Source organism: Rhipicephalus microplus, chromosome 8, assembly GCF_043290135.1.
Source record: "Rhipicephalus microplus isolate Deutch F79 chromosome 8, USDA_Rmic, whole genome shotgun sequence".
Classification (NCBI taxonomy): Eukaryota; Metazoa; Arthropoda; class Arachnida; order Ixodida; family Ixodidae; genus Rhipicephalus; species Rhipicephalus microplus.
Window position 1 is genome coordinate 25,356,811 of NC_134707.1, and position 27,354 is coordinate 25,384,164.

Consider the following 27,354-nt stretch of genomic DNA (forward strand, 5'->3'; position numbering starts at 1 on the left):
TAATATCACTGCATTCTAGCTCATTAATCGTTTGGTGTGAACATGGCTTAGGTGGGTTCAACTTGAAAGTTTGAATCATAAATAAATTTACTCACGTTACTCACGAGTAACGTGAGTAAACCATAATAATTCACGTGACCAAGACTCAGTTGATGTCATCACACGACCAGTACATTTTATACTTACTCGGTCACGCGAGCACTTCGGATTATGAGCGATTCCAAACGCCAATGATATCTTTAAAGAGTGCCGTCACACAGGCGCAAAAATGAGTGTTTTATCTTGAGGTTGTGAGCTTAGACGAAAACACAAAGACGTTCGGGGTTTTGACAAGAGGAAGGTTTTCAGTTCTTGTCGAAAAGCTGAATCGAACAACCTCACTAAAGATCGGGCAACTCTTCTCCTGCACGTCAACGATGTGGGTGCGCTTTGAAGACGCGGAAAGGGAAAACACAGGTGTGCGCTGTCAATTTCTCTGCCCACGTCTCCAAGGCGCATCCACATCGACGTGCAGAACCGACTGGCCCAATTAAGTTCGCTGACAAGCTTCTCCTGCAGGTGCAGCCACTGCCAGAGGTAACACGGAGGAGGGCGCTGCGCTCATCGGAACGCCACGGCGGATATTTTGTGCGGCGCTCGTCGACCACGCGAGCCGTGTTACCTGCAGCAGTGGCCGCACTTGCAACTGCCGTGCACTACATCGAGCCCCTTCCTGTGGCCGCCAGACGTGGCACCAAATACATCCCTAGGAATGCGCCAGAAATAACGGAGAAGCAAATTCGAACACACCACGAAAACGCCGCCGCGACCATTGAAGAAACATTACCGGAAGTGGCGCACCGGATGTCTGCTGGGGTAGGCCGTTCGGCGCGAGCCAATTTGTTTACAAACGTCGAAGCCGCCTATAGCGACACATTCGATCCTTGTTGGCCATATTACACCCCTTGAGCCCCAGTGAACGTTAAAGTACAACAGATGGTCAAATTTTCCAGAGTCCTCCACTTCGGCGTCTCTCACAATCATATGGTGGTTTGGGGACGTCGAACCCCAGATATTAAGTGCTAGAATTATCACTTCAAGCCAAGATCTATTTTTTGAACGCCATTCATGTTGTTGTTTCAATGATTCGAGGTCACACGCTAGGTATCTAGGTCAGATCACCTAGTGTGTGACTCGAAATTTCCGGAGCCCTCCACTACGGCGTCTCTCACAATCATATGATAGTTTTGGGACTTTAAACCACACATATCTATCAATCGATCGATTAGAGAACATGTTCAGTGCTGATGTGGGGGACCCCGAGAACGTACATGCTTTCACCGTCGATGCAGGGCGCATCAACAACGTCAGTGACGACCTAGTGATGTGTAGATTAGGTGGCCTGTGATGACGTCATTGAAGCTGCCATGATGCAGTTTAGCGTAATCAAAAAATATTTTCGCTAAGTCAGGTGTCATCGTCAACCCATCGCAGGTGGGTTTATTCACTGTTCTGGCGCAGAGGCTGTGGTACCGTTTCCGCATCGACCTAGCGCCATTGAAGCAGTGAGGATGCTGTCAGAAAGCTGCATACGTGACGTCACAGGAAAGCCGTCAACATGCTGAAATCAACCCTACTGCGCAAAAAGCTTTCTTCTTCGTCTCGAGACTTGTTTTTGTGATGAAAGCAATGTGTAAAAATAACGTTGTCAAAGAGGGCCCCTGAATACCTCTGAAAATATAAAGAGCGCGCTTCACTCTGGAAGCTTCCAGTCTTCTAGGCGCGATTTGTGACGCCAGCCGTCTTTTCAAATGACGTCATAAGGAAATAAGCTCTCGATTGGTTCATACACGAGGGATATCAGTTGTGCACTGTCTCCCACCCTTCTTTTCCATGAAGTCGCTTGACCATTCTTCCTTGGATCGCTTGACTATCGCGCGTGCTCAGCTGATTTCACTTCGTCTTCTATGTTTTCGATCGCGCAAGCGGACCATAAGCTCGATATGGTGATAGGCAGAACGCTTAGCGCTAACACACTGTCCGCATTCTTTACGAAGACGTAAGTAGTGAGGAGGAGATAGCGCATGTTCTAAGGGTAGTGAAGGCGACAAAGAAACCACTCTCTTGTCTATCTCGAAGTGGTTTAGGAGCCCTTCAATTACAACGAAAGAAGTTCGAAGCCCGAGCAATAACAGAAAGCACCGGTTGGCTTATTTCGATAAGCTGCCATAGGAAAACATACCGTCGACCCAAAAGCGTGTTTTGAACGTCTCTCGTATTTGGGTCACACAAATGGAGAAATTTCACGCGTGTGTCTCGACAACACCACCATTTATTCAGGTTGAGACCCTTGGCTCGCAGAGAAGGCGGCTATAAATAGACCTAAGTACCGGGCGCTTCTCACGTGTTCTGCACGTGTTAACGGTCCGTCAATGCATGCTTCTGTAGTTTTTCACAAAACGTAAGGATAGAAGTAAGCCCCACCTACAAGAATGGCTCCCCCCCCCCCACACACACAGATAATATGCATATATGCATCGAGTAGCACTTAACTATTATGTCACGTCAAGCACCTGTCGCGTATTTGGTGACGGGGACCTTCCTATTGGTGTCACTGGTTTTCTGAAGTAAACATGGACTTACTTCCGAATTCAGCAAATATACCGCCGTTATTACTCAGTTAACCGTAATATTTTATGAGTGAAAGCCGAGTTCTGAGTTCCTAATATGCTTAGTGTTTACATTATCAGTAAAAAGAAAGTACTTACTGTTTGAACGAAAACTTCTTAGCATTCATTCTCTCGCACAGATGAACGGCAGGTGCGCCGCAGTTCTGGAGGCGGGACTTGTATTCCTAGGTTGTCACAGATTGCAGATGAGCAAGAGTTTTTTCTACACAATAAAGTTTTATAAGCAGTGCACCGAAACGGCACAACTGAAAAGGATGCGAATTACAATGGCGTCTTCATTTCTGCTGTGCCGTTCAGTGGCGCTATAGAGTACTTACGATAATGCGAATGTCAGAACGCCAACTCACCCAACACTGACCTCTTTTAACGGTGATACCGTTCCACGCAACATGCTGATGTTGTTGATGTATGTACTTGAGCCACTGTTTCTACGAATAAAACTTGTTGGAAGTTAGCGCCTTGTATTCGCTATGATTGTATTTGTCCTTAATTCGGCATGTCAACCTAGTGCGACTCATTCCCCTTAACCTCCTTTATCGGTGGCGATAACGGCAGTTTAATGGCGGCGATTTTAATGTTATGGCGGCGATTTCAAAACATTGAAATGACCGCCATGAAACTACTCGTTTAGTCTCCGTTTCTATCACTAGGTGGCGGCACCGTACAAATAAGTTTTGAGTCGGACAATTTATCAGTTGCGCAACGAGAAAGGAGGTAAAGAGCAACAAGACAGATATCGAGCTGCCGCGAAGTGTGCAGGTGGCGCGTACGTAAGATAGTGGCTAGCGGTGTGCTGTGCGACCCACCCGCGGATACTCATCTTTCGGTCTTCTCCGCGCGCTCGCAACCATGGTCGACAATTCGAGCCGCAGTTTCAAGGTTGTTTTATCCATGCAACGCGAAGGAAACAACAACGGCGACGTTCATTACAAGGTAAGCCCGCAAGATGTGATCTACCGCAAGCTACGATCGGCTCCTAACGCGGGGTACCGAATGTGCGACCGCGCGTCACGATCAAAACCGAAAGCATCAATGCGGCGCGCGCCACCGCTCGCTGTTAACCGAAACGATCAGGCGGTTACATCCGCATTGCGAAAACGCATTCGTACTTTTCTAGTAGTGCCGTTTTATGTCGCATTTCCAGTACGCGATTGCCGGCCGAAGTGGCGGTCAGATTCCCAAATATAGCAATAAGTTATCGGTGGCGCGCTGACGCCTACGGATGTCGAAGCTTGTTATCGATTGCGGTGCGGCGATCTCCAGCGCCAGCCGTGTTAGTAGGTGTGATTGGTTCGTTTTGCGAGAATTGGAGTCGTAAAACGAAAATAAAAGAAACAGAAAGTTGCGCCGCAGCTAGAAAAACAAACAAGACCGCGCGTGACACTCTCGATATGATCATTTTGTTGGATTTTGAACACAACTTGTGAGGCGCTTGATAGACGCTCGGCGTTGGAGCAGGGAATATGAAGTTCTAATCGTTCGTACTATGATCCCTTGAGTCAAGTGCTACGTGACACCAAACGCGAGCGCGCAAGTGCAATCCCGGAAGGTTGGTGTACGTGCGGTTTTGCACATATCCATGACGCGCTCGTCAGAGCTTCTTTCTTGTCTTGATTGTGTAATTTTCGTGCAACCCACATGAAAACGATCGTGTGCGGAAAAGCTCGAAGGCAGGCAGATGGAAAGTTTGCGCGCACTTAAGTAATTCTTGCACCGATTGGTTTTGTTTTGACTTCTTTCAGTCACTGAGCAAACCGCGTGTAGAATGAAACGATCGAAATGTTACGACGTAACATAACTGCATCACCCGAATCAAATTTAGCCATTCAGGCATTTGCAACGGCCTGGAGTGCAATTTTTCGTTGACTGCTTAGGATCTCATGAACAAAAAAATAATCTACAGAGTTACAATGTGAGATGATGAATTCAAATCCTCCAGGACTCGATATGTAAGTTCATCGTTTGCCTCAGGTTGTCATTTCACCTACCATAATGTGAGCAGCTCACCTAGCGTGCTGTTTTCAATGCCTTTGTATTCACTTGAGAAGAGTGTACGTCTTTTCGTTAGCATGGCATCCAGAAGACAGTTCGTCAACTGCCATCACCACGCCTCTTTTCCAGGTCGATGGAACCAGGTTTGGATCAGAGAGCACAATTAAACTGAACGTCGAAACATCCTATACATTAACATTGTGCTTTAGGCCAGCGCAAACATTAGAGTGAGTGACAATTCATTCTTTTATGTGCATGTGTTGTAGTTACACACTTGCTCATGTTGCACATTTCTTATTCATTGAATATCTCTTGTATCAAGCTCTGGTTCTCTTATTTGTGCTGGTTGTTGTATTGTGCCAATTCGTTGGGCATGTCAATTTTGTTCACATTTGTGTGCACCAATATCCTTTGATCATGTCCTATGCTGGCATCAGTTTGGGTCTAACAAAAAAGCAAATTAATGGGCTTTAACTGTAACATCGAATGCAGAGAATTGTGTGCCAAAGGAAGAGCTCGACACATGCAGTGTGGTGTTTATACTGATAAGTAATCAACAAATGTACTTTCATGTGATCATTTTTAAAGCATAATGGTTGTACTAAGAATCATACAATGTAGATACCACTGTTATTACTGCCGGCCATGTCTTCTTTAACCTGACTTCCTGTGAAGGAATATTTGTTGATGCCCAAGTTAAATCTTTAGTATTACCACTGATGCTTCTGCTAAGATGTGGTGTAGCATAAATGAATAAAAGTTCATATTGATTGTATATATGTATTTATAAAAGTTGTTTGCATTGTTTGAGCCCCAATCTGGGGTTTTTCAGAAAGTGTGGGCACTTGCAACGCCATACAAATAGAGCTAATTTGTGTTGGCGGTGGTACAACCCGCCAACTGCATGTTATGTTCTTGAAATATTTTGTTCAGCTGTTATATTTATGTGCCTCCTGCTTCATATTCATATGTAAACTCTTTTTGAAACCTTCACTGAGGACTGCACCCCTTGTTGCTGAACAACTGACTATATATATATATATATATATATATATATATATATATATATATATATATATATATAGTCAGTTGTTCAGCAACAAGGGGTGCAGTCCTCAGTGAAGGTTTCAAAAAGAGTTTACATATGAATATCTAACTTTTCATTTGTGTTTATCAGGAGCATCTCACTCCTGGGGTCACGATACACTCCCAAGGAGAAGTCACGAGACCACTCCTCTTCAACCTACTTCGTCACGTGGTCCAGCCTTGGTGTGGGTGTCACAAAGCATGGCAAGCGGGATAAAATTCCACTTGCACTGCAGGTATGTGTTGCAGTTGTCCGTGCATTGTAGTGATTCTAATTCATCCGGATCGCTTCATCCACCTCCTCATCTTTGTGGCACTTTTGGGTGCACGTTAAAAAACCCCAGGTGGTCAAAATTTCCGGAGTCCTCCACTACGGCGTCTCTCATAATCATATGGTGGTTTTGGGACGTTAAACCCCACAAATCAATTGTGGCACTTTCAAGTGAAAAGATATTGAAGGAGGAGTAAATTGTTCTCACTAGGTGTTTCGTTACAGAGCACATTTAAGAAGTCAGGCTTTAAACAAGAAATTGAAATGAGGCGTACAGTACTGTTTTCCACGCATGATTGCTTGTACCATTCTTTGCACATGCTCTGTAAACACTGACATAAATTGCACTGCTTAGTAGTTCTCAGTAGTGTTTATGCCTATAATGTAATGCTTAATAAAGAAATAACTTTTTGGATTTAATGAACATGTCTCGCAGTGTTAATAGGAAAAAGGTCTGCTAGTTGGTGGTGGAAGTGTCTCTTAATTAAATAACTAGATTGCACAATGTCTCATCTAGAATTCCTTAATCTTTGTTTGCTGCACATTGTAAGTGTGAACTATGATTTAACCTCATCTGGAGCAGATGACTGAATGAATCTCCAATGCCCTTTTGCAAAGGGTTTAAGCTTTGCAAATGTTGACGCTTGAAAAGAATATTTAACAGCAGGTGGTGTGTTTCATTGTGAAGAAACGAACTTTGCACTCAGACAAGGCAGGGAGAGATGAATTAAGTGCCAACTAAGCTGATTGAGCAGGAGGTCACAGGTGCAATGGCATCACATGATGGCGAATTGTGTCAGCGTAGAAAAAAAAATGTTAGCATGGATCTGCGCAGGGGCTTTGACAATCTGACATGCAGAATCCGCGGTGCATGAAACAGCTTGCAGCTGCGGCGCAGCAGCTGCTCCCCGAATGGGACTCGCTTGACAGGTCGCAACAGTTGTGGGAAGAGTTCTGTGCAGCTGTGTCTCCTTCACTTGGCTGCGGGCCTCATTGTCATGCCATCTCTGGAGGAGACGCATTCAACGCGTTTCTGGCTTGCATGTTTTTTGTTTTTGTTTTAACTGTGCTTTGTGGTTGATAGACACGAACTTAATGGAAACGAGCAGACTATAAATCCAAGGAAGGTACGAGATACATTTCTTGTACCGTTTTAGGTGTATGTGCAATACAGATCCGAAGAAAGTTTATTGATCGAAAGACAACATGCCACTAGCAGCAACCAAAGGCTGCAGGCTTGATGCCTGCCTCCAGCAAGTTGGCTTTTTAATTGCTTTACTTTTTTTCACGTCTACAACCATATAACTACAATGCACATGAACAGTACAGCATTCCCTATATCTTTTTTTGGCTTCATTATCTGCTTGTTTTCATTAGACTAGGTTGTACAAAACAAAAAAAAAGGGTCCTCAAAATATAGTTCTTTCAGTAATTCCGGTTGACAGACCTATAAAATTAAAGTTCTTTAGCACGGGTGTCAAGTTTCACGGGGGTGCTCCCCGCCCCATTCAGTCGAGCCTGAAAAGAAACAAGCTTTGTGATGGATGCAAAGATAAAAAGTTAATTGATGGCAAGCTTATCATAAAGGCCGGACTTTGATCTCTGATTTTCTGATTTGGGGATTTTGAGTCACAATGTATTCTTTTTCAGCTACAAATGTACAAACTTATTAAAAGACCTCCAATATGTTGCTTTATCAGGCACACTAGCTGAACCAGGCAACTTACAACTTCACTTCAAGGAAAGCTCCTCTAAATTACAGACTTTGGTGGCAGTGGCATAACTTGTGAAGAACCTGGCATAGAAATGTGGGTGTACACAAATAGGTCCTGAAAAGCGTGCCGATCACATACATATTCGTATGTATTGTTGTCCAGCGATATGTGTTCTTTTGCTCGTAGGCTTGGCGGCGATCAGCCTTATCTGATATGAAAATGGTCATTTATTCAAGTTACTCGCCATTTTTTCGCTGCATTTTGTGTTTGCATCTTGTTGTTTTACATATGATTGTCGCTGTAGTTCGTAGAAACAGAAGTATTGTGCTGCTAAGTATGTGGGTGAATGTCTGATTTCTGGCAATGAGGAAGAAAAATCAGAATGGCATATTGTGTTATGTGAATGAAAGAAGGACAATAGCATGTCAGGCAGGCACAATCCAAACTTCACTTTCCTACTCCCCCCCCCCCCCCCCACTCTATTTTTGACAAGGGTGAGCTCCTAACTTTTTTTTTTACTTTGCTTCCAGATTCTCGATGTTGGTGAGCTCCTGGTCAACCTGCAAGTCAAGTTCTACAAGGAAAAGGACAAAGAACATGCTACCTGGGGCAATGCCCTGCACCAGATTGACCTTGACTGTGAAGTGAGTCGCTCATCGGGAAGCCTGGTGGTCAACAAGCAAAGCTTTCGGTAATGGTCCATCAACCTGCATGAAGCCTGGAGTGGTGATTTATCATTGATCTGTCATTAGGCTCATACAACAGCCATGGCCTGTGGCAGTGCCGGAATACTGTATACGTTATGGGCAGCTGGTGGCTTATAAGACATATGGGCCTGCCATTTCCTCATTTCCCAGCACACAGCAGGGTGTCTCATCATCTTGGCAGCCGCATCGCAGCTGTGGGCCCTAGCCTCTTTGAGAGCTTGTGAGCGAAATCTGTGCTGAATGTGCATGAGTTAATTGGCCTCGGCAAATCAATGTCACTGAAAGTCTCCCGTCTTTCAAAAGAGCTCTATGTCGCTGCTTCACAAATGTTTGCAGGACATGAGCTGGCATGTTTGGACGGGGGATGTATCATGTCTGCAGCCTTATATGAAAAGCTGTCAGTGTGTTCATTCCACTTTTTGTGCACCTTTAGCTTTGTTGTTTCACTTCGATGACAACTGAATGTGGTGATTTATTTAGTGCTCTGTCATTATTTCTGGAGGTGTTTGGTGTATAGATCACTATTGGTGCTCGTGAACTTCAGGAGGTCTTGTTTGTGCACCCTTTCATGCGTTTTGAAGCCAACTTGCTGAAAGTAGCTATTAGTATTTATATTACTTGACGGTGTGTTGGTCCCTTCTTAAATATGTATGTGGACAGATGATGTCATTTGAAATAGAACAACTTGGCATCCATAGCGATTACCATTTACTAGCCACTTTAGGTTTCAAGTTATAATTGCTAATTTTGTTTAATTAGTTTGGCTGGTGAAACAGTCTGGAATGTTCCACAAGATATGCGGTAGCTATTAAGCAGGAAGGGAAGGACTTTTCTTTATGGTTTTATTTTGGACAGTGCGTCAAACAACATTTTCGTTCACATTGATTGCTCTGAGTACCTTATCATATCTTCGTTATCATGTATATGTGTAATAGATTATTAAAGTTATATATATCTATTAATACATCCTGCTTTGGAAGATCAACTGGACGTTTATAGAAGCTGCTAGGTCTTCCATCTCAAACTCTTGGGATGCCTAATGAACATTGCCATGAAATATCTAGTCAAACAACTGTCACACTGGGGATGCCTTACCAAAAGCAGACAAACTCGGACATTGAGGCTCACATCGTTCTACCCGTTCAGAGATCAAAAGGTCACAGTAGCTAACCAGTGAGTGCCTTGAATAACATCACTTTTCTTTACACTCTTCTGCACTGTCTTGCTGTTTAGAGCAAGTGAGCACATCATAGCTAATGGGGAACTTTAGTTCCCCACTTTCTCCAACTTGCCATGGGTCGCCTATTTATACAAGCGTCTTGTTGACTGCAAGCGTAGTGAGGAAGTTTTTGCAGCATTGAAATTGTATTAGCTGCTGCCAATTTTGGCTCTTTCGTAATTGGTGTCACATAATGGTACTCCGAAATTCATGATTCCATGAGTTTAAGGCAAACAGTGTGTGTAATCTTGCTTGTCACTGCTTATTGGTTTAGTTTTTTGTCGATTACAGCTATGTGCAGCTAAGTCGTGCGTCAAGATTATAACCTTGCAGAATGCATGGAAAGAAAATACCCTTCATCTGTGTTGATCGTGGTCGAATGAAAACCATTGTGTGAAAAGAAATCAGAGTAATGACTTAGAGGGAGATAAATTCCTGACATCTATTCAAATAGAAGTTCAACTTTCCCGTTGATGATCAATAAATATAAGGCAACGAAGGCACTCTGATGCCCACATATGAAAGTAATTGGTATGGTATGATAAACTGGTCTGGGTAGCCTGCATTCGAAGAATGGCTGCCTTAGAAAACTTACACTAGCTTTGTAGAGGATCAAGCAGTGATCTTTACATCGGTGATGTGATAGTTCGTCTTTCCAATCGTCAGATGGTGCCGTCAACTTATGGGCTGGAAGTCGGTGATGGTGTTTCGTCGTGTCAAAAGAGTGTTGCGACGAGGTCGCGTCATGTGTAACGTGCGTTTGTGACGGTATCTTGTCAAGCCCTGACAACACAATTTTCTCCTTTAAGCATTTCCGCTGGGTTGTTGCGATCTAATGATTTAGGATTAGATTGCAAATGTGACAGTAAATTTCGCTGCCTGTCAAACTGTTGCAGCAGTTTTGAGCATGATTTCAGGTACAATCTGAAATACTCACCCACTTTGAACGCCTACTAAGACTTTTGCTATGATGGCGAATCGTGGCTTCACTTTTTGCCGAGAGAAATGATTTGTTAGATTCCTTCTGATGGCGTTGAAGATCAAGTTTTGTTTTACTGCCAATATGGAAGTTTTGTTGAACATGCACACAAACATTTAGGGTCATATTCAGTAAATATGCTCGCTATAATAATGTTGCTTTTAATGCCTTTGCTGTTGCAGAGTGTCAGAACTTTTCCTACGTAGTGGTTCCTTCATAATTTTCGTTCTTACATTGTGCCATTGTGCTTTTGTATAGTTCATAACGTTAAAGTGCTTGCAAGCTTGTGGCGAAATGTTACACCCAGCTAGAGACGTGTACGAACCTGCAGATTTTGCAAAGCTCAGCTCCTTGTGGACTGTTATATGTCAAGCTTTAGATTTGTTACTATTCCTTCTTCCTCGCTCTCAAACCTTAGCACTATCTTAGCACCACCGCTAAGTGCAGTTAGTTGGGAGGTAGAGGAGGTTCACACATGCGTTTTCACTCTGAAGATTTACACTGAGCTTTAATGATCTTTGTGCTAGTTCCAAGTGTGATGCTATTTATTGTGCAATTTGTGGATGTGACTGCATATTTGACATTACTTGGTGATTATGCTCTTTACTTGCCTTTAATGTGTTTCTGTGACTCTGTGAGCTGTGTTGTGACTTGTTTATACACTTATAGCTGTTTGTGAGCTGGACCGGCTACAGAAATCAATCTGCGAGGTAGTATTGAGATGTCCCCTTATTTGATTGCTAGTTATGGCTCATTGCCAAACTGCTAAATGACGTGGTCATCCGAATGACGATTTCTGGTGCTACTATGTGGTTCACAAAATTGTGGACATGCCAGTGGATTTTTATTCATCAGGCTTTCCTCATCACTTGCAAGTTGTCAATTACCAAATGATGGTAATTCTTGACATATCATGTTTCGTCCTCATGTGAAGTGCTAGAATCATTGCATGCTTAGGTCTTTATGCTGCCTTGCAGCAGCCGCACACTATGTTGTGTAGTCAATAGCACATTACGTCAGACGTACTGCAGTGTAGCTATGATTCCAGCTTTGTCAGTGACATGTTGATGTGCAGGTCTTAATAATGCAATCTCCGTGCATATAATTAGCAGACATTCACATTGCATGTAATACCTGATGCTTATAATTGTTATAAAAATTTAAACTCGTGCAGTTTCCTGATCATGCAATAGTGATTCCCAGACACTGCGCTCTGCAAAATACTTTACATGCACACTGATAAACGAACTTTAAGCAGACAGAAGCTTCTGCAAAAAAAAAAAAAAGCAGCGAAACAGATGGTGCTATCGGCTAGCAAGCACAGCCAACAAAACGTTTTTACTATTGTTATACAAAGTTAGTAGTTATAAATGATGGAGATGAGACTATTTATAGCCAACTAATATGCTGTCCATCAGATAGTTAAAAACTTCGATTCAACTTTTTTAGAGGTACTGTGCCAGCCTATCACATTCCAAAGCCTGTGGGAAGAAGCCTTACAGTATTAGATTAGGTAAGGAGCATTGACCATGCACACTGCCCGGTGACCTAAATACTCTGGACAGGCAGCTGTGCAAACACTACACATCATGTAGTTGGCTCAGTACATCTGCATGTAAACTTAACGTTATGTAATTGTACCACATTTCATTGTCACTTCATTTCACAAGGGTATTTTGCCATCGCTGGGAAACTTGTCATCTACTTTTTAGGCCCACATATTCCTGCAGGCATTTTTATTTACAAACTTTTCATCGTTGTGCAAAATTCTGAAAAATTCAGTGTTTCTTTGTTGCAAAGGATGTGCAATAGTCATGAGCTAATGCATGATTGAATCATTTTCTTGTCTGAATCATTTTCTTGCCTCCTTACCTGATTTGTGACTGGACAGCAACTCCAGATGGTCAATCCAGTTTTGCCATCTACAGGAATAATGAGTGTTAGAATAAGTGTTTGTGTATATATAATTTAGTTTTGCTTGCTGCTTTTCCGACCATTGCATTCAGATTGATTTTTGCAAGGTGGTTTCGTCAAGCGAATGCCAGGTGTCTTTATACAGGTGCTTTTCATATTGGGTCACCACTGAGTGAATAAAGTTTTAAAGAGCTCAGTTTGCTTTCAGGCGTGGTTTGAAAATAGAGAGTTAGAATTTTTGAAATGTACTGATATTACACATTCCAGCAATTTAACATATGCCATTTTAGTCATACCCGTTGGAGTATTCGATGTACTAGACTGACTGCAAAATGATGGACATGAATCTTTAAAGTTTCAGTTGATCCATTTTGCTGCTTTTTAAGTTCACATCATTTGGTGAAAATTCATTTACTCTGAAATAATTAGGCATCAGAACACTTTGAAGAAGCAGTGGTTTTTACTTGCTTGGTTTTCAGTTGCGAATATCGAGGAACTTGTAAGCTGTTCACACTGAAGCATCTAGCAAGTGCTTGGTGGTCATTGGTGTATAGGCTTTAAATGCTGGGTACAGTGGAAAACATGCATGTATAGTTGATGTGTTTTTGTGTCAGAACAATTTATGTTTTCGGCAAGCTTGGCTGTTATACATTTGCAGGAAACGTGAAATCTACGAGCTTAGCTCTTTCTGAACACGTGGAGGAGTGTTGATGTTATCTGTGATAGGTAGGTGTTGACGTTGTGATTAAGTCAGCCATATTGACATGTAATGGCTATCATCCGTCTACGTTTTGTAGATCTTGTTCGTTAGCAAAGTGTCGCAATTTTGAAGGTGCAGTATACTTATTGCTGTGCCGTGTACACCCTTCAAAGACTGCTGCTGTACTTTGACAATGTGTATCTTAAGTGGCCACTAATTTTAAGTTGTGGCAACTTCTTGTCAGTGGATCACTCTTGTGTGTAGCTTAGGTTATGTGTTATTTTACAAACAAGCTGTTATACAATACAGCTGTGAAATTATAAGATCTCTTGTGTAAAGAAGTATGTTGGTTATTCACTGCTGATGTCGTTCAGGTGTTGTGTTAGTGAAAAGTATAATTTCTCCGTGTTGTTGACATTGTAATCCTGATTTCAAACAAGGTGTGAGAATGATCATTTTCGAGTTACGCCGAATTTCGCCTGTGCAAAATAGGCTTTTTGTTAACTATAGCATGCCAGTGATGATCAGTGATTGTGGTTACTTCTTTGCAATACTATACTGTAATGCATATCAAGTTGCTGCTTGATGGAAGAACCATTTGTACTGGGGCTGTTGTAAATGCAGTAGTTGATATTAATGAACTTACCTAAGGTGCAGCCTCAGAGGGAGATTCAGAAGGTGTTTCAGAGTCCTGGCTTTGTGTCTGATTACCTGAACATTTGAGCAGTGGAAAGGATAAAGATGCCAGACAAGGTATGCGTAATGAGTTATCTGTAAACATTGAAATAATTATGTTAAAATTAAAATTGAAGAATAGACCCTTTTTCTATTGTCTGCATTTTGTTTGGCCCTGTTTGACTATCGTTAGGCTGTGGCATGCTGTCAACTTTTTTTAAGCTGTGGTCTATGTCATCAATGTCCGAGGTCCTATATGTAAGTGGTCTTAGTTGAATCAATGCTGTTTTCATGTTTTCGTTTTAGACACCATTTATTGATATTTATGAATAATTGCATAAAAGTATGTTCGAAAACCAGTTATGGTAGCTTGAGTCTGATCAGCCAAGCTATTTTAATAATTTCTTAGAAATATGTCTGTATCATATTGTGCTAATCTATGGCAATTGCAGTGTGCTCATCTGTTTCACTTTTTGACCAAAATATAATACTCTTGTATTTGAAAAAATATTCAGGATTACAGTATTATTACCCATGATGTGTCAAGATAATGTTTAGTGCATAATCATGAATATGTTCAGTGTTCCAGTGCTATGGTAATTTTGTTCTTAAGCTCTGCTGTCTGTTGTGGTTGATGTTTTCGATGTCTTTCTGTAAGCCTATCAATTGCTAGTACCATGTGGGATAAGTTCAACAGCTCATAATACTCATCATGATACGACAGGTTACGAATGCTTTGCAGGTTGCCTAAAAGCTCATTTCGAGTTGCACTGCTCGATTGTATCAACAAACTTCATCCTTGTACTGGACCAAGATTCTTACGTCCACATGCTTTGTATGTCTTATATCATTTCAGCACGTCTACATAGATTTGTAATATGAACATTCAATTAGTGGGCATTTCGGCAAACTTGCCTCGCATACAAAGATATATTGGTTCGCTCATTAGGTATACACCAATAAAGTATGCTTTTTAATTGTGCAATATTATGTTACCCTCACATTTTCAAAAAAAATTATTTCCTCATTTTTTATGTGCCAAAAGCTCAGCATGAGCTTAGATATGACGTCCAAAAATACGTAGACCTTTTGGTCGACATTATCTTCTCTCTGTAGTATACTCAATATTGTTGAATGGATGGATAAAAAAATGTTATTAATTGCGTGGATGTCAAAGAAGTTTTTAATCATAATTATGAGCAGTGTTGTTTTTTTGTGGACACTAAATTTCCCCAAGCTAGAGAAAGAGTGAACTCTACTATGTAGTTTGCAAATTTTGTCCAAGAAAAAGGAAGAACACATAAACTGTGGCTGTTGACTATGCAATAACAATGTCATAAATTTGTATGAAGTTTCAGAATGGAGTTTAATAAAGAACTTTTATAAACCACAGAGCTTGTCGTGTTCTTTTCGTTATTGTTTTGCCTGAGGAAAGATCTTAACGATTTATAATGACCTTGTGAGTTTTTTTTTATTACCGGTATATAATTTAATATGGCAATCTAAAACCATGCCACAGTGCTGCACGACATTTTCTCTCTACCCATACAACTCATTCATGCGCTCTCGCATGATATTTTGCAGGTGGCATTTGCACGATCTGAAATACACCATGGCACAGCATATACTGCAACAATGACAGCTAAGAACAATAATGTTTGGAGACTACAGGGGTGTAGCCAAATTTTTTTTTTTGAAGAATGGGGTGGAAGGGAGTTCAGTCATATTTGTATGTTCGTGTGCGCATTCGTATATCTGTGTGTACATATGGACAAGCAAAATTGAAAATTTAGGGAGGGGGTCTGACCCCCTCCGCCCCTGGTTACCACTGTTCGGAGTACAATGAGCTGGCAACCTATCAGAGTGTTTTTACCGAAGAACAAGGATTCCCAAACATTGTGGCCTTGTGGAGCCCCAAAATTCCTGAGCATGAAGACTATCGAAGGCAGAGGGGGGTATAATAAGGCCTCTCGACGCACGGAACTGCTGTTCCAACGCATTCTAACCTCCGGCGCAAACGTAGCTGAGCCAATGGCGTGGAGCGTTTCTTTAGATGAGGAGCAGTTCTTTGACTAGTCTGTGTAACGCTGCCCGTCCGCGTCTCCGCTCCAACGCGCCGCACCGCGTTGCTCCCGCTGCAGTAGTTGGAGCGATGTCAAGTAGGGCAGCTGCACGTTGACGTCACTGTCTCCCTCACCCGCAGCAGCTGTCGGCTCCTCTCAACACACCTAGGTGGTGTTGCTCCTCCGCCCTCTTGCAACGCATTTCTCTTTCGCTTCACCCTCTTCACCGCGTGCAACGCTAGACTGTACGACGAGTGGAAACACTCTTTAGGCTCGTTGATCTGCTATAAAACTTACCAACCCGCCTTATGTGTCTTCGCTTTTTAAAGAAACGTTTACTCGAGTAAAGGCTTCACCGAGTTTCACTTCAAACCGTTCTTTCAGCCCCCGCGTTGACGCCCGTTTCAGCCAGGTCAACGGCGTGCGCCCCGCTGCTTCACAGGGAGGTGGTCATTATTTTTTTTTTTTTTTGCTGATGGCGGACGCTTTTTCTCGAACCTTAAGAGCTTCGCTTTTGAAATTCACGTGATCTCGTGCACAGTGGGAATCGAATGAGAGCTAAAACAGGTTGCGGTGCCACCTTGAAGTTTCTGCATTAGCTCGCCATAACGTCACATATTTTGACGGCACCTGCTAGTGCCTACGTCGTAATCGGTTTAAGGGGCTTTGCAACACTTTTTGAGCATGGTCAGAAAACACTTTCGATCGGTAGTCGAGGCTCCCGATAGCACGAGTGCCGAATGCTATAGCGCAGCACGCAGCCTGGAATTTGCAATAACTTCTTGAAGTCAGCTAAAAATCGCTTTCTTTCCTCTCGACAAATGATGTTACATACTCAAAAATTAGAACACCTCCTTGAACCTCTCAAAGAATCCTCAAGAGCTAACCTCAACAAGACAATACAGCTAGCTGCCTAAAAGTCACAACTACATTAATAAAAACTCTGTTTTTTTCATCATCAATAGCGTACTGAAATATTGGCTTATTTGAGCATGGCGCGTTCGGAAGTTACGGGCGCCGCCGTGCGAGGCCGCCACCTATACGCGCGTGCGCGCGCGATCGCACCGGAAAGTCACGAGTTAAAAGAAAAAAAAAGTGTTCAAAGTCAAAAGGTGTGCATGACGCCCCTTCTCTCCCCGTTCCGTCCCTCCCTGCTTAGCTTGCAGCACTTTCGTCGACACAAGAGGGTGTGACAAATTTTCGTAACTTCGCTCGTACTGGGCAAATTCTAAAGAAAAAAAAAAATTGCGGCAGTCAGTTTGGGAAACAATAAGCTTCTTATTTAAATTCATAACGTGGCTATTTTGAAACGTGCTGCAGGGCCCCTTTAATTATCGGTAAAAATTGCTTACCTCGTGTTCTAAGAGACCAAAAGTCTCGACATACGGATTTTTAGAAAAATTTGTTGAAACAGTATGGCCAAAATACACGAAATGGCTTTCTATTTGTGACGTTAGGGTGACGTTCTTGAGAAAGCTTCGCCGTAAAATTCGAAAACAGCACATTGACCATTTCCTGTTCTCGTACCTAAACAACGATGGTGAAATTAATGACAATATAGTTATAAAAGAGTAAATTATCAGTTTCAGCTAATTTAACCCTGCATATAAACGTTATTTTAATGAATGTGTAGCTTAACTAAAGCCTGCGATCAATTGGAAAAAGGGCTGAACCACAATTAATTATCATTATCCACAGCGCGCAGCTACGACTTGCTTTGCAGACGCGTATGGGTGCTTCGCTACTTCGCCAAACGATTCACACCCCAAATGATGGGAATCAATGCATAGGGGGGCAGGTAGAAAACTTCTCTTCGGCAGGTAGAAAACGTCAAACAAGGAATACCCCCGCAGCCTACGTTAATTGTCTTCGTCATAAGGACATTGTCTTCGTCAGTGACGAAGACAACTCCTTTTGTCGAGGAGTTTGCTCCAGTGAAACTCCTTTTTCAACAGTCCTAACAGTGGAACTGTTAAAGTTTGACGTCAAACATGTCCTGAAAACAATAACTATTATAAACGGGCATGTGGCACAAAATTGAAGCAAATCCCACTACTTAACGCAAAGGCGTGGCCACTAATAACCTCGCAATCAAATGCACCGAGTAGGAGGCAGAATCAAGCATTGCGCTGTCTAGCGACTAGATACCGCACCACCTGGCTAAACCAATGGCCTCCGAGATGAAGGGCGCGCCCATCATCTCGGAGATCTTGCCAAACCACGCACGCGCAGTAGCTAAGCCGCGCCCACCATCGGAGGCATCTCGCGCAACCTCCGCTCTGTAGTGCGTAGCCGTAGCCTGGCTGCACCCGGTCGTGTCCAGAGAGTCATGATGCGTCATGAGAAAGTGCGTTTACTCTGGTGTAGGTAGCCGCGCATCTCGAAACTAGACGTGTCGGTCGACAGGGAGTAAGGATCAGGGCTTGGCTGTGCCAAGCTATTCGTGATTGACTGCAAACTTTCTGCAGTTTTTATCACCTCCCGCCCCTATCTTTTCGTGCACGTTTGCCCAGTGTGACGTTACATGTTCTGGCGGTAAGGTAAAAATGTATTAAATAAAGCCCAGCTGCCTATATACACACATGAAAAAAGAAGTTCAATTTCCAGCTCGAAATTATACCGGTTAAAGGCTAATTCAGTTTTATTTACCACGCGTAAATACAACTTGATGTCGATGAATCCACAACTGGAGGAAGGCCGAGTTCCAGTCGCCAACTGGCAATGTTCCAGCTGGATACTCGCCCACTTCGAGCTAAATGACGAAACTTTAAGCCTTTGAAGCTGGGAAAAAAATTCCCCGATTCAATAATCCACCTGGAAATGCAACTTTTTTCGTCGGGGTAAACAAACAAATCGAGAATAAATTTTTACATGGATTTGTGTTTCTTGTCACCGCTCTTCCTTGTCGTTCCCGGTAGGAAACACGACGAGTTATAAAATCAACAAAGTCGTCGACAGGGTAAATACATTTATGTACATTCAAAATGAACTAGTACACTGCAAGTTCCTTGGCCAGGCAAAAACAGCACACACCGTCAAACAAACAAACAAAACAAAAACAAGGAACACCTGGTCGGCATATTGGCACTGCGAGACAAGTCACGACAATTACGGCACAGCCGTTACACACAACTGAAAGCTGCGACGCCGGTGGTGATCATCACAACGAGAACCACGACATCACCAACGCTGCGTCACAATATAGAATTAAAACGCCACCTCTTTTGCCTTCATTATTACATCAATATGGAGCAATGCTATTTTTCACGTCCTCTTGACATAATGTTGTCAACCCACGAGTCGCCGTTACTGCGAATGAGATGAGAAATATTTAACATACATGCCACCTAGACTAAAAAGTCGTAAGAAAATATTTTGCCTGCAAGTTTTCTGCGTTGAAATGTTTGCTCTTTAGACCTTACTTAATTCGATGACACGTTGTTTCTTTCTGAACGCACGATAAATGTGGAAAACTAGGGAAACATATCTAAAGGGACACTAAAGTCAAATAATAATTTACGTCACAGTGAAAGCTCAAAGCACATATAAAATGACAATATTAATAATAACAGTGTCTTACTTACCGAGAAATTAAGGTAAATGCACAAGAACGCGTGTGCCACAGTACGACATTCTCCCAATAATCCCGGTGACATCAGACAGACCACCTACAAATAATCACTAGTAATCGATCTAGCTGCACTAAATAAAGAACATTGCGTGCATCAAGAGACGCAATAAAATGCTGCATGTTCGTTTCTGATGAAAGAAAGAACCATCAGACGTTACTATGGGGAATTGAGCGAGGGGTTCGAAAAATTTGATTTTTGCGTAGTTACACTGGGCAGGTGGGGCCATCTAGTGGGGTCCAGTTGAACCAAAAAACGTCTGAAATCGTGGAGCCAATGGCGGGAAATGGATCAATGGCCGTTGTTGCTGCTGTGGCTCCCGCTGCTTTCGGTCTGCTGCTACTAGCATAGTAAAGCCGGGCAACGTTGTGCACGGCAATGGTGACAAGAGACAGTCTGGTCGGTCCGCTTCTTGAGGCGGGTAATTTGAAGAGCACTGACTCGATGCGAACCACTAAGACGTGATCTTATTTTAAAATAGGCCTTTTCTTGGCGCAAAACTAATACTACGAGGTTTCTGGACCGCTATTTCAGCAATCAAAGTCAACTTAATAGTTGCCTGACGATAGTTATAGCGCGAGAAGAGAACGACGACACAAAAAAAAAAAAAATGACACGAAGGACATGAGCACTCGTCCTTCTTGTCTCTGTGTCGTCGTTCTTCTGTTCTCGCGCTATAACTATCGTCATGTCCTACCAACTAGCCCAAGCTGCCACACTTTAATAGTTGCCTTTAGTGTCCCTTTAAATAATAGTTCTATGTATACCCGAGAAAAAAGGCAAACTACTTTGCTCTCCATTGTCAGTCTGAAGTGCACACTAGAATTCACGCCATTTGGCGATTGGTTTATTTCAGCTGTAACCCTATTCATCGATAGCGCAAAAGCTTAATCTAATTAAAATTTCGGGCTAGCTACCTTTCAGTCAACAAAATTACCCTATGTGTCACTGGCAGCCGAATGACTTTCATCGCATCAATGCACTAAATCCTCGCCATTATAGGCACTAAAACCTTGGCTTTTCTAGTACTCCCGTTCGAAACTTGCTGGAACTCTTTGCTTTCACACCATGTACAAAACTGGTCCGGAAAACCCAACTGCTATATAGGAAGCTTGTATATGAATTTCAACACATTGAAGTAAATTTATGAGGACATTGCTTGATATTGTGAGGCTGCTGCCAAAGATTTCGGACAACCACTTCAGGGGCCAAAACACTAATCATATGGTGATATATGCCAAGGGAGTTGTGAACCATAATATTTTGTGGAGGGTTGATGTCCTTCAAGTATTTGGCGGTGCCAAATCTGTAACAGAACGGATACGTTGAGTTTTCTCCAATTACATCTACCGCAGCTGTCGGTAACCCAACTTCCTTCTCGATTAAAAAAAAAAGAGGAAGTTATGTGGCGAACTCTTCGTTCCATGCATTTAAAAGACAATATCTTTGTGTCGACAGTGCAAATTTAAGCGAACTCCTTCCATCTAAAGCACGAAAGAGATAGATGTAGTTGTGCTTAGTTTAGTAGTGATTGCAGTGGAGCTAACGCAAACACTGTAGAATTCCGCCATATTCTCACGTTTCGCAATGACGGCATGTTAAGCTAATCATAGAGTCCCAGAGTTTTCTTGGCCAATCAGGGTTGACCCATGGTGGAATCTGACAACATGGCAGAATTCGGCGATGCCCAGCTATCTGCCTCATGTTATCGACGGATATGTTTAAGATTATGGCTCTTAGAATAGAAGAAATGTGGTAAGAACCTTCAGAAGCACTAAGTTACTCTTCTTCTGCTATAATCTCGAGGGTTTTTGTATGGCGATTGTAGCAGCTGGGTTTCAGTTCTACGCGAATGTATAGTAACATGAACGCAGTGACATTCATGAAATGGCCTTGCTAACATCGAAGATGCGCTGTGGCAGAACGACGACAGCTCGTGCTGGCTTGGAAGCATACAATATATGGCACGTCCACACGAAACCACACTCAAAGGGCATGGTCGTCATTGATATGTACTACCGGAAAATTGGCCTGTCAAATGAAAAGGCGTATTCTACAATGCTGCAAAGCCTCTTCGTCATTCCTGGGTGAATCAGGCTCGCGGGAATCCCGGTTTTCAACAGGTAAAGAAGGAGAAGAAGGAGGCGTATACAACACGCTAGAAGATAACCTTTGCAATTACGGTTAATTCAGTGACTGTATCGGCAGATATTTATCACAGCCCTGTGTTGTTGTTCTGAAAAAAAAGTTCTACTATCATTTCATTGCAATCATGTAAACAATAACAAAGTTAACATTACAAACTTATCTGCAAAAAATTAAGAAAAATGCAAAGACAGATTACCATATGTCTTGATATTAGCAGCACACTGAAGGACGAAGACTAGGAAAAGAAGATGTGCAACACGGGCGCTGACTCGCAACGTTCACTGCCAGACACAAAAGTATTTTCACTCGCGGCTCATTGTACACAATGCGGTTGCACACCATTCTTAGCTGGCACTAAGATTCTGTCACGTGATTGATGATGATGATTTGTGGGGTTTAACGTCCCAAAACCACCATATGATTATGAAAGACGCCGTAGTGGAGGGCTCCGGAAATTTCGACCACCTGGGGTTCTTTAACGTGCACCCAAATCTGAGCACACGGGCCTACAACATTTCCGCCTCCATCGGAAATGCAGCCGCCGCAGCCGGGATTCGATCCCGCGACTTGCGGGTCAGCAGCCGAGTACCTTAGCCACTAGACCACCGCGGCGGGGCAAGATTCTGTCCCGTCATAAACAACAGACAGCAAGAAAAAAAAATCATCGAAGCGTTCCCCATCCAAAGGAACGGAGAAAATTGTGGCAGTGTATCTTCTATCACGCTAAGTGACGCGAATTTCTTAAGCGCCACCTGCACGTGTTGATTACAAACATTATCCGTTTTCTGTCCTGTTTCTCATTTCCACTCTATATTTGCATGTTTTTTTTATTAAATTCAGTTGCGAGTCGACAGCCGTGTTGTACATCTTTTTTTCATAGTCCTTGTCCTTCAGTCCTCGTCCCTCATTTCCGATGGGGGCGGAAATGTTGCAGGCACGTGTGCTCAGATTTGGGTGCACGTTAAAGAACCCCAGGTGGTGAAAATTTGCGGAGCCCTCCACTGCGGCGTCTCTCATAATCATGTGGTGGTTTTGGGACGTTAAACCACAAAATCAATCAATCAATCAATCAATCAATCAATCAATCAATCAAGATTAATCCGTAGCAACCTTGCACAAGTTTCAGTTCTTATGCAGTTTACGATATGTTTCAAGACAAAATTGAGAACTGCTAAATAACCAACAACAAGAACAAGGGAAGTCTAAATTTAGTTATCCTTCGATTAATATCATTTCTTTCACTGGAGACGCGTAATTCAATGGACAGCCGTTGGCTATGAAAGAACTGTGTTGCACGATACGTCAACTCCGGCGTTACTAGCGATTCATACTATAACCGGAACTCGTCACTGTAGCCCCGGTTTGTCTAATGGTGTTTACAAGATTTGGCTAGTGGCTTGAGCTTGTGGGAGTTTGCAATGGGGTCATTTGGCCAACCTCTAGGCTCTCGAAGTGCTGCAGAAACTCATTCGCGAGGAAGCGTCCATACGGTCCACAAAATACTCTATTCTGTTGGTGTTTTTCTCCGTGAAGGACGTTCGATATTCAAAAGTCCTCATGACCTGGGTCACGTGATATGGAAACATGGAAGCCAGTAGGGCCTTGGCGAATACTGTATATCTCGCTGCAAACATGCGAGTGCACTGATATGTTCAAAGAGATCACGTTTCGAGCAATCTTAGGACTAAAATTGTGCTTTTTCGGGTCTGGAAGCACCATGTGTTTGGAGACGGATAATTTGTGCATTGCCACCGTGTTATTGGCTTGATATTGGCTATTTGTCACTGATAGTCTTGCGAAAGTTATCGCCATTTGTGGTGATACCTATCATTTCCTATTTACCTATCAGTAAGCGCAAGGGTTCTATCTCCGAGATTGTTATATTTTTATGCATAAGTATGAAAAGTGTGCTCGAAGTTCCGGTACCTTTTAGCTGAAGTGAACACTACAGTCTCCTTACACAGTGAACTAACTTGGCCAAATTAACCGGCAAAAAACAAACATGAACACCGAAAGCTTGTCCTTTGAAGAGTATAAGGTTGACAAAGGTTGACAAATACTGTTGCACTAGTAAACATCTGTGCTCTTAAATAAAGGTCACTTCCTTTTCTTTTGTCTCTTACGAGAACGCTTGCAAATTGATGCAGAAGCAAACTTCTTCCTCTCGCCCGTGTTCCATTCATGATGTCCCAGAACTAAACTATGTTATGTACTCACCGTTAATACGGCCGAATGAAATATTGTACTTATTTGTCATAGAACACAAAAATTAGGCGTAAATTGCTAAAGTATGCTACAAGACCCCAACTAACACCGAAATGAAGTCAGCTGTGCACGGAAAACAAGAAATGACGTTCCGTTAAGGCTTCATAGCCACGACGCAGAAGGCAAGGCAGTACATGCTTCAGAGTTAAAATAAAATCTTCAGCCAAATGCGACGAAGGAAAACATTTTTACATTATATTCACTTGGCTGATTACCTTAACTCGGTTGCTATAGCACAGGTTTCAAAACTGTGTAAGAGGATCGTGTATGTTGTATGTGGACTTATCATTTCCAGTTCACTTTGATGGATCGAGACAGAGTGAATTATGAACCGCTTCTGCATCATCTAAATGGTACTTAAAACAAATAATGTAGAGCAAGTTGTGTCGTATTTTTTTCACCAAACTTATAGCAGAAGAGAAAAAGGATCGTAACTATTCTTCAACTTGGGAAAACTCCGCGAATGCTTATTAACGTTGCGACAAGATTATCTACTTAAAGAAAATAAGCCATCACTAACACACACTAGTAGAAGTTAGGGCAAAAATGCACCTTACACTTTTGCGAACCATGAATGAGCGGCCTGCAGTCAAGTCTTTTCGCATTGTCATGACGCAAAGATTGTATGCGTACACAAAAGCCACGATCTTGTCTTGCCCAGGTAGCGCGCCTGTTTCTGTAAAACAGGAAGTTATCCTTAGTCACTTGGCGTCTCCCTTTCGCCGCAGTTCTTCGTCTGTGATCGGCAACGCCGAGGCAGAGTCAGTTCTTTTGTCTCTTCAGGGGAAAAAAACCCTGTACCCTATGCCGCTGCAGACTATAGATCTTGCCAGTAGGTTCAGAGGGTAGGCTGTATAGCATTCGGGCACGGGTTCACGCGATTGTGTCGGGGATGGCCGTGTACCTCACTGAAGGCGGGTCCCTGAGCAAGAGTGCCTCTTTAGGGAAATGCACGCAGTGTCGGATACACCAAACGACGCCGACGATGGTGAAGATGGTGATCGACGTGCCGAAGAAGATTATGGATCCGAAGATGCCCGAATTCCGCTGGTGCCACTTGGACTGGTCGGAATCAACCACGGTAGAAGTGGTATCTCCACCAGCAATCGCCTTGGCAGTCGGGGAAGCAGCGGCGGTTGTCGTCATGGGTGCCAACGTTGTGTACGACGTCGAGGTTACCGTCGTTGCCTTTGAAAACGTTGTCGTCGTGACATCACGCGTCATGATGGTTGTCGACGTCTCGTTTGGCGGCGTTGCCGACTCCGTCCGTCCAGTTGACGTCGTCACTTGCGCGCTCGCTGACGAGGAGGCTCCAGTTGTTGTGTAGACTGGAGAAGCGGTAGACGTCGTGGTGGCTTCCCTTCTGGCGAGTTTGTCTTGCGTTATACAGTCCGTGTAGGGCTTGAAGTCACAAGCGTCGTCGGCAAACATGAGGCACGGGACGTCGTCACCCTCTTGAGACCATGCGAGTATGGGCCGACCGTGTACTGCTGAATCGTGAGCTTTCCTCAGCACACTCCAGGTCTCTGAAGTGACGTTGAATTTCCACAGCTCGCATTCCTTCCCTAGCTCCCTCCACAGCCAGAGGTTCTCGCCACCGGTCCAGGAATAGGACTTGGCCAGGGACTCCGGGTATTCGGGGTCGCCCTGATCCCACTGGGAAACAACTTTCCAGTTCTTCTCCGCGCTAAGCCCCGACGCCTTCCAGAGGACGGTGGTGGTGTTCTGGAGGGCGGAGCCATTGTGGTACTTGTCCGTGATGACGTACACTTGGTCGTTGTGGTACCACGTGTGTGTGTGCGACTTCCTGGCGGGCAGCACCGGAAGCCTCGTGGAGTCGGTGACGTTTATCTGGTCGTCAACCATGAACCTTATGAGGGAGCCGGTCTTTAGATTGAGAAATTGTATTTCATCCGGTGTGCACCAGATGGCGGCCGGTACCTGCGTCAGAAAGAGGGGACCATAAAGTGCATATTTGTTTCAGTAGCGATTCAAATGAGGCTAGTTTGTGTGGAATACTAAAGAGCAAATAAATGTGATACTTTGCAGAGGTGCACACATATGAATATATTCTCTCTCTCACACACACACACACACACACACACACACACACACACACACACACACACACACACACACACACACACACACACACACACACACACACACACACACACACACACACACACACACACACACACACACACACACACACACACACACACACACACACACACACACACACACACACACACACACACACACACAAACGCTAAACGGAGGCGGATCTTCCACTACCATTTCGTGTTTTTCTGTGATTATTCGTCTGTGTGCACCACTTCAGCACCTTATTCCACCCTTCATTATGTGAATATGAATGTTACGAGTGTTATGCAAAAGTGTCGTCCTTGCGATTGTTCAGACTGCTTGTACTGAAGAACATTTGGCAGCTCCAATTCGACGCATCATTGGCTGCCCCTAAAAGGACACTGGCTGTAACATGTTTGGTTACGGTCGGTGTTTAGGGCACCTTATTTTCCGTGGTCACATTTTCCGTTGTCACATTTTCTGCATAGCCGGGCAGGGAGTGGGCGAATGTTCGGCGCAGCGCCACCCTTCCCTATTATGTCAATGTATGGGGCTTAATTGTGCCTCCTACCCCTCAGTCGTAATGTCCTGCCCCCTATTATGTCAATGTATGTGGCTGACTTTGCGCCCATCTCCCTCCGAGTCCAAATGCCCTCCTTCTTATTATGTCAACAGGGATTACTTCGCGCCCCCTTCCTTCTTAGGTGACTAGATGCGCCACCTCTGCACCCCCTCCCCTAGTGAACATGCCTAAGGTTGTCTGCGTCACATGCTTACTGCTGCACAAGAGGCAAACACGACCCCTTCTTTGTAGGTACAATTTGGTATGTACAAGAGGGGTCAAAACTTCCCAGGCCACGCTCCCATAGGAAAACATGGGATAGTGGCCTGGGAATTTTGGACCGCCCCTCTATATGTTCCGAATTCAGCCGGTGTACGAAGCAGCAAGCATAGTTTCGTTCTATCTCGCACTTTGTCGAAAAACTTGCATGTGTGCTATATTTCTTTTCAAATCCCCTTTTGAAATTAGGTTCGGCGTGATGCTGCTGCACTTGTGCTAACCTGAATTCAGCAGCAGTACCTTTAGGGACACGTATACAATTGATTTCAATGAACACAAGATGAGCGAATGTTCTCCCAGTCCAACCACTTAGCAGTCCAGGAGAACCTCGAGGGACTTAACGGCAAAATTGAGTTGTCATTTAGGACAGGCTGGTAACTATGAAGACCTTCG

General features: G+C 43.4%; 2 protein-coding genes and 1 long non-coding RNA gene across 4 annotated transcripts in view; 1 reads left to right on the top strand and 2 right to left on the bottom strand.

Annotated features, from left to right (window-relative positions):
• The window catches only part of LOC142768878 (uncharacterized), a 31,612-nt gene extending 28,475 nt beyond the window's left edge, over positions 1-3,137 (bottom strand). Inside the window, exons 1-2 of the long non-coding RNA XR_012885514.1 lie at positions 3,017-3,137; positions 2,748-2,833 (exon numbers count right to left, since the gene is read on the bottom strand). This is a non-coding gene — a long non-coding RNA (uncharacterized LOC142768878). The remainder of the gene's footprint in view (positions 1-2,747; positions 2,834-3,016) is intronic.
• Positions 3,138-3,389: 252 nt separating this feature from the next.
• Positions 3,390-8,742, top strand: LOC119165746 (CB1 cannabinoid receptor-interacting protein 1). The gene is made up of 4 exons (XM_037417824.2): positions 3,390-3,602; positions 4,791-4,888; positions 5,839-5,983; positions 8,264-8,742. Exons 1-4 carry the CDS (start codon positions 3,519-3,521, stop codon positions 8,426-8,428), a joined length of 492 nt encoding a protein of 163 aa, XP_037273721.1. The 5' UTR covers positions 3,390-3,518; the 3' UTR covers positions 8,429-8,742.
• A 10,199-nt stretch (positions 8,743-18,941) lies between these two features.
• The window catches only part of LOC142768879 (uncharacterized), a 67,358-nt gene continuing 58,945 nt past the window's right edge, over positions 18,942-27,354 (bottom strand). For both annotated transcript variants that reach the window (XM_075871340.1, XM_075871341.1), the window contains one exon: positions 18,942-25,973. In XM_075871340.1, coding sequence (XP_075727455.1) covers positions 24,906-25,973 — 1,068 coding nt within the window. In that variant the 3' untranslated portion in view covers positions 18,942-24,905. The remainder of the gene's footprint in view (positions 25,974-27,354) is intronic.